The sequence below is a fragment of the Oryctolagus cuniculus genome, chromosome 14 (assembly GCF_051225735.1).
Source record: "Oryctolagus cuniculus isolate XC-2025 breed Fujian yellow rabbit chromosome 14, ASM5122573v1, whole genome shotgun sequence".
NCBI classification, from domain to species: domain Eukaryota; kingdom Metazoa; phylum Chordata; class Mammalia; order Lagomorpha; family Leporidae; genus Oryctolagus; species Oryctolagus cuniculus.
Genome location: NC_142880.1, coordinates 19842823 through 19856398, shown reverse-complemented (window position 1 = coordinate 19856398; position 13576 = coordinate 19842823). Strand labels below are relative to the sequence as shown.

At 42.4% G+C, this 13576-nt stretch overlaps 1 protein-coding gene across 1 annotated transcript in view; it reads left to right on the top strand.

Annotated features, from left to right (window-relative positions):
* The first annotated feature begins 10286 nt into the window (after nt 1-10286).
* The window catches only part of LIX1 (limb and CNS expressed 1), a 56871-nt gene continuing 53581 nt past the window's right edge, over nt 10287-13576 (top strand). Inside the window, exon 1 of the mRNA XM_002713928.6 lies at nt 10287-12171. Within this exon, the coding sequence (XP_002713974.1) occupies nt 12090-12171 (82 nt within the window). The 5' untranslated portion in view covers nt 10287-12089. The remainder of the gene's footprint in view (nt 12172-13576) is intronic.

The window sequence follows — 13576 nt, the reverse complement described above, 5'->3', positions numbered from 1 at the left end:
TAGGAGAAACAACTTTAAGCAGTTCATACATAGTTATCTTTTCCTCTTCTGCCTCAGTTTTCCTACTTGTGAAAATGGGATTTCTAACTGCTGTGTATGATTGTTTTGAGGATTCCATGAGCCATGCACATCAAGCAGTTAGAAGAGTGCCTAACACATTATATGCATTCAATAAAACACTATTAGGATGATGAATGTAATGCCGTTAGCCTTTCTGAAATTCCAGTGAGGTGGCTGAATTTTATTTGGCCACTGCAAAAGTTCATTGCCTTTCATTTTTGTTGAAATAATATGTAATCAATTAATAGATTGATCCGTAACACTGTTGTGCCACTAGCATTGGTAACATGGCCCTGGAAAGAGAAACTTTAAAAGAGAGTCCCAACATGGTATTTACAGTTGCCAGCTTTTATGCAGATCCAAGCAGGAGTAGAAAGATTGGGTAGAAGGAGGTAGAGGGGATGAAGAGAGAAATGTTCCCCTTTTTTTTTTTTTTCAATGTTTTATTCATTGTTCATTTATTTGAAAAGCAGAATGATGGAGTTTCCATTTGCTGACTAGATGCCTGAAACAGCCATGGCCCAGCCAGGCTGAAGCCAGAAAGCAAATCGGCCCAGCCCTAGCTATTACTAGCATCTGGGTAGTGAACCAAACAAATAGAATCTGTGTATTGTGTGTGTTTGTTTCTCAGTCTGTATGCCTTTCAAATGAATGCATAAATGAAAAACTTTTTAAATTATTTTCCCTTTAAAAACTAGATATTTCTTTAAAAAGGAGTTTATAATCAGTGAAGATATGAAGGTGGGTGCTCAAGTAAATGCATTCACCTTTAGTGAAAACTTGCCACTAGATGGCAGTGTCACTTCATAGTCACCAGTTGGAATACAGGAGATTTCCTGAGAGTGATACAAACAACAGGTTCACCTTTGGAAAATTAATTCTAATGGTTATTTGCAAGATCCTCTATTATCTAATAAACTCATATAAATTTATAAATGCAAGAAAATATCAAATCCAGTTCCCTTGAATATTGGATTCTCAAAATATGTGTATAACCCCACTTTGAATTTTAGATATGCCTTTAAATTCAGTGGTTTTTTTATCTGCTCTAAAGCATTTTTATAGCATAAATTATTGTTGAAGACAGCTTAATAGAACCACAACATGTTTATTTTGGAGTACATTTTCTTATCCAGAGTGCTGAAAGCAAATTGTGAATAAAACTATGACCTCATCCTGTTTAGCTTTTCTGAATTGACTTAGTCAACTTTGGGGAACCCACCATATAAAAAACTCACTATTATTTGAGAAATTTAGAAGGCAGATAAACATGGTTCTTACCCTTAACAGCTTCAGATTTCATGTGGACCACAGGACAAATACTTCAAATCAGAACTAGAGGTGCAGCCCTATTTGAACAGTGATACTGAAGACTTGGTAATAAATGATCTGGTAAGGCATTTAATTTCTTTTGGATTATATTTTGGTGGTATGAAAACTAGAATCCAGTCACAACAGTTATTTTTAAAAGATATTTTTTTGATAACCATCGATGAAAAAGGATCTGCCTTAGCAAATTGTCACATTTTAAAGCACCCATAGTGAACAATGACAAAAAACTCCACAAATGTGATAAAGCTATATATTGTGATAGAACACTTTCTGAGTCCAAATTTAGATCCTGATTCCGCCACTTCCCAGACTTTAAGTAACTTCCATAACCACTCTAGTCTCACTCTTGAGAACTGTAAAATGGGAACATTAAATAGTGCTTGTCACAGGGTGGTGAAGATTAAATGAACTAACACTTGTCCACTTGTTGAGAAGAACTCAGCACAGCGCCTACATGCTGTGTGCTCAGGAAGTATTGCTAGCGTGACCCACAGGAAGCTTCTGTAGGCTGACAGTCTTTCCTAATTTCAGGGTCAGTGCGATTCGACTGCAGTCCTTTGTTGTGTATTTTTCAAGATTTGCCTCACATAGTCTACTTACTATTTCCATTAAATAAGCTTTTCCTACAAAACATGGTTTATATTTGTTCCAACTTGGGAACCATTGATCTGTTCCTGAGCACAGATCTCCTGAGCCATAAAAATGTTTAAAGGATACCAATCAGAAGTTAATGTAAATTGAGAAAACTGTTCATTCAGCCAAGAACTTAGTAAATTTTCTGACAGATCCTGTAGGTGTCTGAAGAGCTCTGGCCAATGCTGCCCCTCAGATTTTCCAGCCACTTCCAAAGGATCAAGAGGTGAATTCATTAGGTCTCAGTGGCTAATGGGTTTATTTCACAGTCACAGATTGAGTACTCTGGTGGTTAAAGCTCACTGTCCTCAGTAGTCTTCCTGCATCCTCAGAGCTCCCTAGAGAGCAGCAGACCATATCAGTTTGCCCTGGTGTGTTTTAGGAAATTCGGGAGCCACTTGATGCAACCTTGTAAGGAGTCAAGAGATCACAGTTGAGAACAGCCATGGGTTATGCACTGATTCACAGCCAGGGGTGTGGGGAGCATGGGAAACTCAGTCACTCACAAAGACTCTGTTGTCACATTTTAAGACTTTTTCTTTTACCTTAATACTGTAAATAGCAATGGCATTAAAATTAACATCTTCTATGTTTAGCATCAGATTGTTGTAGGTTTTTATGTCATAGTATGCCTCATAATTCAAATGAGTATTCATTTTAGTTGGGACATTCATGACAATATTATGTGCTTCCATTTCTTTAAAAACTATTTGAAATAAGTGAATCTGTAATCCTGCTATTGGTAAGAGATTTGGCCCAGATTAGGAAGAGAAAGGTGTGTTCATACTTCAGTATTTCATGTATCAGCTAGTGTGTAAAGGGATATCAGGAGAGAATATGTATATTTTTAGGGTATATTTTTCTGACTGAATGCTTCAGCTATATTTGGGTAGGCAAGAATGGCACAGAGCAATGACATGGCAGCCCAGAGTAGATGTCCCGCTGATGACTGCTGAGAAATCCCAAGGACAGTCTGAGGGGCAGGCCAGCATGCTTTGGGAGTTGTTTTGTGGAAGAGGGATTTGGTTGAACAGGTAGAAGGCAAAAGAGCTTGCAGAGAGGAAATCATGCAGAAAATCCCCGAGACAAACGAATGCAGTGTGCTACCAGACCGTCGATGGGGGATGGGTGCTGTGCAGCAAAGGACTAAATTAAAGGATGGCTGAATTAAAGGATGGATTTTAATTTAAAAAAGAAAAATGTGATGTATTAGGGGAAAGCTACTGTAAGTTTTGAACACTACAATGATGTGATTGTCAGTGTTTGAATGGATTGGAGGGAATCCAGAATAGAATCTAAAAGATTGTCCAGTTAGCAGCCTAAGTATTAAGGTTGAGACCATTTATATAGAATTCTGTTACACTGGAGCTATAACAGATTCTGTTACCTTGCTTTTATTTTAAAGATGAGAAAACATCTTTAAATGTAAAATTGCTTGCTCAAAGTCATAGAGTAATAAGGTTGAGAGGTGAAAGGAGGAAAACCAATATGCTTGGGTGGTTTCAAGCTTGTGTTCAGCCTTAGGATCTCTTCTGGAAAGTTAATAAGCTCCACAAATTTGATGTGTCTTCCTGTTGCTTGGAAGTATCAGAAAAGACAGTCCTTACAACCAGGTTTGGGGTTTTGTATTGTTTTGGTTTTGTTTGTTTTTTTATTTGAAAGGCAGGGAAAGATAGAGGCAGAGGGACTAAGAGAGAGATCTTCCATCCACTAGTTTCCTCCCCAAATACCTGTAACAGCAGGAACTGTGCCAGGCTGAAGCCAAGAAACTAGAATTCCATCTGGGTCTTCCCACGTGGATGGCAGGGGCTCAATACCTGAGCCATCATATGCTGCCTCCCAAGGTATGCATTAGCAGAAAGACGAATTGGAAATGGAGTAGCCAAGACTAGAACCAAACACTCCAGTATGGAATGTGGGCATCCCAAACAGTGACTTAACCTGCCATGCAAAATGCCCATCCCACAACCAGGTTTTGAGTTTTATCCTCCAAAAAACTTTCTGCACGTTTTAGAGGACAAAGCTTGTTTCCATAATAAACAGTTTCACCTTTATATCACATGCCCTAGAAAACCCATCTCAGTAGACAGACACCCTCAGTGGAACATCCCTGGGGTTGGGGGAGGCGGGGCAGTGCTGGGGAGTACTTTACCCTTGAATTCAAGGCTATGGAAGCACCTCGAGATCAGCAGAATATATTATTCTAGAATTTTGTCTTTCCCATTTTCTTTTTTTTAATATTTATTTATTTGAAAGGAAGAGTTACAGAGAGGCAGAGGCAAAGAGAAAGAGGTCTTCCATCTGATGGTTCACTCACCAAATGGCTGCAAAGGCTAGAACTGGGCCAATCAGAGCCTGGAGCTTTTTCCGGGTCTCCCACGCAGTGCAGGAGCCCAAACACTTGGGCCATCTTCTACTGCTTTCCCAGGCTGTAGCAGAGAGCTGGATCAGAAGAGGAGCAGCCAGGACTTGATCCAGTGCCCATATGGGGTACTGACACTGTAGGCAGCCACCTCACCCACTACACCACAGTGCCTACCCTGCCCCATTTTCAATTTGTGGAAAAATAAGTCCATTTCTATGCTGTTTATTATTCCTCTTCCTTTAAAAAATTTTGGAAAGAAATAATGCTGCTTCTTTGTTGGCAGGATGCATGCTAAGTGCAGGGCTCTGGTTGTGGGGAGCAAACCGGACTAGACTGTTACTGGAATTCTATGCATCTGCTCTCCCACAATATGGCGCTGGGAGAGAAGTAAACAGCTTCCGCACAGCTGCCTCCAGTTCAACCAATTAACTGTAGGACTTGCTCCTGATTGGAGAGCAGCGTACTCGGCGTGTGGGCAGCCGAGTTAGGATTGGCGGAGGAGGACTATAAAGGAGGAGAGAGACGGCATGCACCGGGAACATCTATGGGAACCCGTGCAGCCCCCGAGAAGAGCCGGCCGGCGGTGTGCCGCTCCCCTGCGGAAGTGGGGAATGCGGCCCAACCCGGGAAGAACCAGCAGCAAACCCGGGGAGGGCCGAGCAGACAAAAGAACAGCGCAGGGTCCTGTGTCGTTCCTCCACGAAGAGGGGGAGCGACATAATGGTGCCGTGACTCGGATATGAAGCCTAGGCAGGGTTTAGTGTCGTTCCCCCATGAAGACGGGGAGCGACATCTGGTGGTGACTGAAGTACCTGGAAACTATAGTTTACAGGATGAAATAGATGGGCACTAGGCTTTTATCTTGATATAAGCATACCCGTAAGTGTAGCTGCAATTGAATTAGAGTACACTGATGCAGTCTATGGGAAGCTTCTAAGATACATGGAGCTGTGAAATCACTGTTACTTGAACCTAAAGTTGTCAGCTAATCTCAGGTTAAGTCATTTGTTTATAGACACTCTCCCTGGGCTTGTTTCAATCACATATTTTGATTCTTGATCTCCATTTTAATTTGCTCACTATGTTTGCAAATAGTTAAATGTTCTATATGACTCATATCTCCAGAAACATTAATATCTAAGAGAAAGAAGAAAAGGGCAGGGGTGGTGTTTGGCACAGCAATTAAGATACCACTTTTCCAAGTGGCATCCCGAGCCTGGAGACCTGTTTCAAATCCCAGTTCCTCCACTCTGATCCAGCTTCCTGCTAACATGCACCCTGGGAGGCAGCAGTTTATGGCTCAAGTACTTGGGTCTCTGCTATCCAAGTGGGAGACCCAGATCGACTTCCAGGCTCCTGACTTCAGTCTGGTTTAGCTCTGGCTGTTGTGGGCATTTGGGGAGTGAACTGGCAGATGGAAGATCTCTGTTTCCCCCCAAACTACACCATGCTTTTCAAATAAATAAATATTTTTAAAAACAAAACAAAGGCTCATTATCTATAAAATACCAATCGTTAGTTGACTCTTACCTGCTCTAGCAAAGATAGAAGGCAATTTACCAGTATATTTCCAAATATTTCTATATAAGTGAAGAAATTCATTTAATCTGTATTTGGCATATGAATCAGTATTCTAATTATTTTCCATTAGTGCCACAGATTTGTTCTCTCTGATGATTTCCTTAGTGAAGAACAGATGTCTGAGATCAAGTTCTTTCATGTCATTTGTGTTTTTAAACACAAATGTTTTTAAACTTTTATCTAGAAGCCATCTGAAGTTGCCTTTCTAACTGACCTTCCCAGAAGTACCTGGACTCAAACATTTCATTGGCCCCGACCAGTTGAAAAGAAAGAAATTAACACTGAGCAGCCATCTATGCCGCCTACTGGTCTCTTCCTAGTGGAGGCTAAACACAGCAGATACTACACGGTCATTAGTCATTACCTCTGTAATGCCAGCTCCTTCCCTGCCCCTGCTCTCCTTCTCACACATCCTCAGAAACTCTCGAGATCAGCTTTGACCCTCTCGCCAGTTCCACATGTAAACCCTTCCAGATCCCTCCGCCATCTCCCACTGGAATCAAAACAACGGCTGTCAGTCACTTCCTACTGATTTTTCAAGTGATGTACTCTCTATCCTAATGTATTCAACTGCATGACTTCAATTCTTTTTTCGATGTATCTGTTTTAAATTGCAAATTTTTAAGAATCAAGTGCAGAAATTATTTGGGGGAAGGTAATCTTCCTAAATCTCCATCAAGCCCCTCTCCCTCTCTCAGTGGGTGGATTCCCTAGGGATGAGGAGTGTAAGTCGGCCCGGCTCAGTGACTGCAGCCTTTTTATTGTGCCTTCATGGCTTGAGCTGAAGTCTTCTGGGACCTGGGACATGGAGTCCCATCAGCCTCCCCTGCAGGCCCACTCTCCTGCCTGGCCAGCCCCAGTCTCTTCCTTCAGAGCAACATGCATTGTGGCATGAAGAGGGGGGTTCCCGTTTTGAACTAAACATTTATTATGTTTTCTTATAATCTGGATGTTATTTTAATCAGTGACCCCCACATTATTATTTTTATAGCTGCAATGAATTATTTAACAACAAACATATTACTGGAATAACAGGAATGAATTTTCCTTACTAGCGAAATTATTGTTTCCAGAGACTTTTTTGTTGCATCGTGCATGAAATGCTGCACATTGACTTCCCGTCTCCAAGTGCTCTGTACTCCCTGGAAGCTTGGTAACTTGCCGAACCGAGCCTTCTCCTTCTGTCATTGGGTGGTACTTTTCCATTGTCAAAGATGTCAGTTGGATGCCGTTTCTTACCCTCCTATCAGTACTCTAATGGATTGTGTAATGTCATTTTAGTTCTTACTCTGGTCATCTCCCCTTGCTTCAGCACTTTAAATTTGCTTTTGGTATATGCTATAGATGGTTGAAGTCTCATTAAAGACAATGAAATCTAACGTTGAATCTGAGAATCTGTACAAAAATAGACACACTACTGAGGGTTTCTCAGCCTCTTCCATCTCCATCAGGAGTTTCTTACCACTAAAAAAAGAGAACCTAAGAGACCACCCACCTGTTTCTCTAGACTGCCTTTTTTTTTTTTTTTTTTAAAGAAATATGGTGTAGTTCACTTTAGGGAAAAATGTGTGGCTTGAAGGAAGCCAGCCAAGCCTGTGGCTATGGCAGAGCTGTCTGAAAGCTAAAGTTAAAAGGGCAGAAATGTGAAAGGAGGGGCTAGACAGGATGGTCCACTAAGAGAGTTCTTGTATTCCCTGCACACACAAGTTGGGCAACTGAGAAGAATGTCATAATGGGATTCTTCTCAAGGGTGCAGAGGGAGATGGGAAACCCATGGTGGGTGGGGGTGCTATGGCTGAGTGGGGGTGGCAAGGAGAAAGTGAGTGACAGCACTTTAAGGGAAGAAGTCTTTTAGGCATTCAAGAAGAAAAGTTTAAGACAATTTCTGCCATAAGATTTGGCTTACAGAAGAAACTATACTATCTAACTGGAATGTTGTATGATCTACCTATCTTAGAATTCATTTTTTATGGGGTCTGCGCTGTGGCATGATGGGTTAGGCCTCCGCCTGTGTCGCTGGCATCCTGTATGGGTGCCAGTTCAAGTCCCAGTTGCTCTGCTTCTGATCCAACTCCTTGCTAATGGTCTGGGAGGACAGCGGAGGATGGACCAAGTGCTTGGACCCCTGCACACACCTGGGAGACCTGGAGGAGGCTCCTGGCTCCTGGCCTCCTGACTCCAGGCTTCAGATCGGCTCAGCTCCAGCAGCTTGGGGAGAGAACGAGCAGACAGAAGACCTCTCTGCCTTTCCCTCTCTCTGTAACTCTGCCTCTCAAATAAATAAATCTTTTTTAAAAACTCCTTTTTTACCTCACAAAACCTAACTCATTAAGGATCATGATATTTATGTAGACTTAGGTTCTCTATGAAAATGCCTACAGTTTTGCCTTCTTTAAAAAAAATCTTGGGACTAGCACTGTGGCGTAGTGGGTAAAGCCACCACCTGCAGTGCCAGCAACCCATTTGGGCACCAGTTCATCTCCTAGCTGCTCCACTTCCAATCCAGCTCTCTGCTGTGGCCTGGGAAAGCAGCAGAAGATGGCCCAAGTCCTTGGGCCCCTGCACTCACGTGGGAGACCTGGAAGAAGCTCCTGGCTCCTAGCTTCAGATCAGCCTAGCTCCAGCCATTGTGGCCATTTCGGGAGTGAACCAGCGGATGGAAGACCTACCTCTCTCTCTCTCTCTCTGCCTCTCCTTCTCTCCCTATGTAACTCTAACTTGCAAATAAATAAATCTTTTAAAAAAAAATCTTATGGAAGTTGGAGATTAGCTTTAAGAAAGTCTTACCTTTCCTTGTAGTTAGCTTTAGCAGGGAGTATCTTTGAGTTGATCATATTGATTTGTATCTTTCAGATCAATGAATGGATATGAGGTTGAAATAGAAGTGATTTGTCAAGACCAGTCCAGCCTTGAGGAAATAAATATAGGGCTTTCCAGAAGACTAGACTGTCGCTCCCCCTCTTCGTGGAGGAACGACACAGGACCCTGCGCTGTTCTTTCGTCTGCTCGGCCCTCCCCGGGTTTGCTGCTGGTTCTTCCCGGGTTGGCTACTGTCCCTTCCACCTCCGTGGAAGGGCAGTTCCCCCTGGCCACATTCCCCACTTACGCAGGGGAGCGGCACACCGCCGGCCTGCTCTCTCGGGGGCTGCACAGGTGTTCCTTCAGATGTTCCCCTTAGATGTTCCTGGTGAATGCCGTCTCTCTCCTCCTTTATAGTCCTCCTCCGCCAATCCCAACTCGGCTGCCCACACGCCGAGTACGCTGCTCTCCTCCAATCAGTAGCAAGTCCTACAGTTTATTGGTTGAACTGGAGGCAGCTGTGCGGAAGCTGTTTACTTCTCTCCCAGCACCATATTGTGGGAGAGCAGATGCATAGAATAAGTCTTAATTCCAGTAACTCAGTCCAGTCCGGGGCTGCTCCCCACACTAGACAATCTGTTCTAATATTTGTGTCCATTTATGATGTAGTCATGGAACCATAGATATTAGAACTGATTGAGAGCATCCAGCTTAACTTAATAAATTGGTTGATGAGGACTGTGAGCCCAGAGAAGATAAGTGGCTTCTTCCTCAAGGTTATACAGATAACAAAATTCAAATCCTAGGTCTTATTGATCCTAAATTCAGTGTTCCTCTCACCACATTGTACAACATATATATATATATATATATATATAATATATAAATACATATATAACATAATGTATACATATATTTTAAAGATTTTTATTTATTTGAAAGACAAAGTTTCAGAGAGAGACAGAGATCTTCCATCTGCTGGTTCACTCCTCCAGTGGCTGCCAGTGGCTGGGGCTGGACCAGGTCAAAGCCAGGAGCCTGGAATTCCTTCTGGGTCTCCTATGTGGGTGCAGTGGTCCAAGTATTTGGACCAGCTGCTGCTGCTTTTCCCAGGCACGTTAGCAAAGAGATGGATTGGAAGTAGAGCAACCAGGACTTGAACTGCACATATATGGGATGCCAGCATCTCAGGTAGTAGCTTAATCCATTATGCCAGCCGCTAAAATATTTTTAAGTACTGCTGGAATTAAACTTACACCCATAGAAATGCCCATTTACTGATTGAATTCCAAGCATCATTCATTTCTTTTTTTTGTTTGTTTTGTTTTTTTTGTTGTTGTTGTTGTTTTGACAGGCAGAGTTAGACAATGAGAGAGAGAGACAGAGAGACAGAGAGAAAGGTCTTCCTTCCATTGGTTCATCCCCCAAATGGCCGCTGCAGCCGGTGCGCTGCGCTGATCCGAAGCCAGTAGCCAGGTGCTTCCTCCTGGTCTCCCATGCGGGTGCAGGGCCCAAGCACTTGGGCCATCCTCCACTGCCTTCCCGGGCCACAGCAGAGAGCTGGACTGGAAGAGGAGCAACTGGGACAGAATCCGGTGCCCCAACCGGAACTAGAACCCAGGGTGCCGGCGCCCCAGGTGGAGGATTAGCCTAGTGAGCCACGGTGCCACCGGCCATTTCTCCTGCTTCTTTAACAAAAACATTAAATATATTGGTTTCCAATTCAGTATCACACTGAAAGTATTTACATTCACTCATATTTTGTGTCCAAGAATTAGAGTTTTTGTCTACAAACCATAGTTTGCATTTTAAACTATAAACTCCTGGATGGCAAGGATCTTGACCATGTTCACTTTTGGTACAGCCCATGTAGAGTGCACTGTGGAACCCTAAGCAAGTATCTCAGCATGAAGTGCTACTTCTTTCCAGTTCTTTCTAGATTATATCCATTTATAGATAGATGATAATGATGATGGATGGATGGATGGATGGACAGATACATCCATCAGTCGATCAACAGATAGATAGATGTCTTTGTGGTCTGGGGCAGCCCCATGCTTGTGTATTTTGTGTGACATACATTCCCTATGAGCATTTGCTATGTGAAAATCATGATAGCCCCATTCTTCCACCTTCTTTTTATTAGGCCCAGACTTCTACCAAATAGCTGAAGAAACTGATCACATGGAAGGCATTTTTATATAGTCTTTATTTAAAGGATTGGTTTCAGTTCTTCATAAAACACAGCATAATTATGGAATCTGAAAGTTGGAAAGCAATTTCTTATGTCTACCCTGGGAAAAAAATTTAAATAAAGAATTCCTCAACAACCCTCCAACAACTACCACAGGTTACAGCCTTTAAAATGAGTTATTTTGTATTTGCTGTAGCTTTTATTGCAGTGCAATCATGTGACTTCTATTTGTGTCTCCTGTAGGAAGAGCATTTAGCAAATCGTAATGGGTGGTGGCCAACACTGGTAGAAAAAGCAGCTCTGTTTTCTTAAGATCTTTTAATAGCTACTTATAATCTTTGGAAAAGTAGATTTTTTTTTTTGCTTCTACTGAAATTTTTAGAAAGAATTATCATGAAGTAAAAGGAAGTGAATGATATCAGAATTAATTAAAGTCAACCTTGGAGATGATTTGCTTTGAAGGGCAAAACAGGGAAACAAGTGTTCCCAGGCAGGCTGTGAGACAGTCTCGCAGGTCGTGCTTGCCAGAGTTCATCAGAAGCGACTGTAATGTGGGGAAGAGGGGTGGGAGCTCACCCGTGGCTTCCAGAAGAGCTGTTCCTGAACTCTAATGTGAAGCATAATGGGGCACCCTCATTCCTTTACTGAAGGGGGTCTACAGTGTACCCCTACCGTTCCTCTGGCATTTAGGAAATTCCCTGGAGAAATGAGTTTCTTGATTCCCTTGTCCTGGGGGCAGCACAGTGGACAATCGAGGGCCGAAAAAGGTTTCCCAGAGAGAAAGCCGCACAGCATTAAGGCAAAATCTGGCTGCAGAGCAAAGCAGGCTGAGCGAGCTTCCCCTGCTAGCCTGTAGGTGGGTGTGTTGAACAGGAGGCGGCAAGGGAACCGGCCTGTCAGCCAGCCCTTCGAGCTAATTAGCTCAGCACACAACAAAGATAAGTGAGCCTGGGAGGAGGGCCCCCTGAGGGGTCCTCACTTTCTGGGAAATGTCTGATTGGCAGATGTTAAAAGGGATTCTTTGGTAATCCAGTGCATCAATGAGCTGCACAGATTCAGTCCAGGACTGCAAGAATCCAGGCATGAGGACACCCTGTGCAGGAGGCGCGCACAGGCAGACCCGAGATGGACAGAACCCTGGAATCTCTGAGACACATCATTGCCCAAGCCTTGCCTCACAGAGACCCGGCTCTGGTCTTCAAAGACTGTAAGTACTGGAGGGGGAGAGGGTGGGGTTTTGTTTTTTTTTTTCTTTTTTACTTTTTTAGAAAATAGTCTTCAACGTCTAGTCACATTCTATTTAAGTCCGATTTCTCCTAAACCTCTGTAGTCCTGCGCTGTGGTCTAAGTGATATTTAACTTGTTCCTGACTTCAGTCAGAAGAGTGATTGCATCTCACCTACAGGCACTAGGCGCCGGGTTGCTTTGTCAGTGATGTGTCTAGCTGTTTAGAAGTCTCTTCTAAAATCTAAGACCTGCCGAAGTCATCAGTAACTTTCCCAGATGCTTTTTAAATAACGCAAAGCTGACTAAAAATAACCTAGAAATGATCATAAAATACATCTATATTTGTTAACATGTTTAATCTTCTACAGTGTAAATTCACGGTGCTAAGTACTGTGTCTGAAAATTTTTGTGGCAAACAAAAATTAACAAATCACCACTGAGCTTTTAAATTTTGCCAATAAATTATAACACTTCAGTTAAAAGGCCAATAAAATGAGCTGCCTCCCAACTTTAACCCCCCACCCCATACTGCCATACAAAGTAATTTCAAAATCTTCTTAAAAATTGATCATGAAAACCAATCCAGTCAAGCTTTCCAAATCTCACAATACTATTAAACCATTTGTCATATAACTTCATTTCTGGAACCAATTTGATTTCCTGCTGCTGCAAACAAGACTATCTTCAGGTTGTATCTTATCTACAGTGGGTTTCACATTACAAAGGCTTCTGAAATAGAACTTTGCTTTGGAACTGCCCAAAAGGTAAAATGCATATGGAATAAAAAAAAAAAAAAACTTCAATAGGTTACAGCTTTCCTCTTTGTGAAGCTAGTTATGTTTGTCTCCCTCAGACATCAATGGTTTGGATTTTTGCTTTCTGATTGCTGAATACCGCTCCTTTCCAGATGTCCTCTTAGCTTATATTTCTCATATGCATGAAGAAGAAAGAGAATTGTTAGGCCACTTTATTCTATAAATTTTTTCTCTTAGAAATTAAATTGTAACCCATCTACCCTCTAAGGCATAAAGTGAAAGCCCTTTCTTTCCTTTCTTTTTTAAAATAATGTCTTAAAGCATTTGTCAATAGCCATGTTAGAACTAATAAAAATCACCCCCTCCCTTGCCTTGCCTGGAATCCATTCAAGCTTGGTATGTTTCTTTAAGTGAAAAGGAGGAAAGAATGTCTGTCTGCTACAATGGCACTGAATTCCTAGGGAGGGAGAAGAGGGCTCTTGGGCTGCCCATAGCTTTAGATAAATTGTGTGTTGGGGGGGGTCCTTATGCTGAAGATTTGGATAATGGAAGCACTAAAGGGGGGGGGGGCTTTTATTCACTGAGCTTGCTGTCGACTTAGGAAGTTTAAATATGAAATTATAAAGTTCA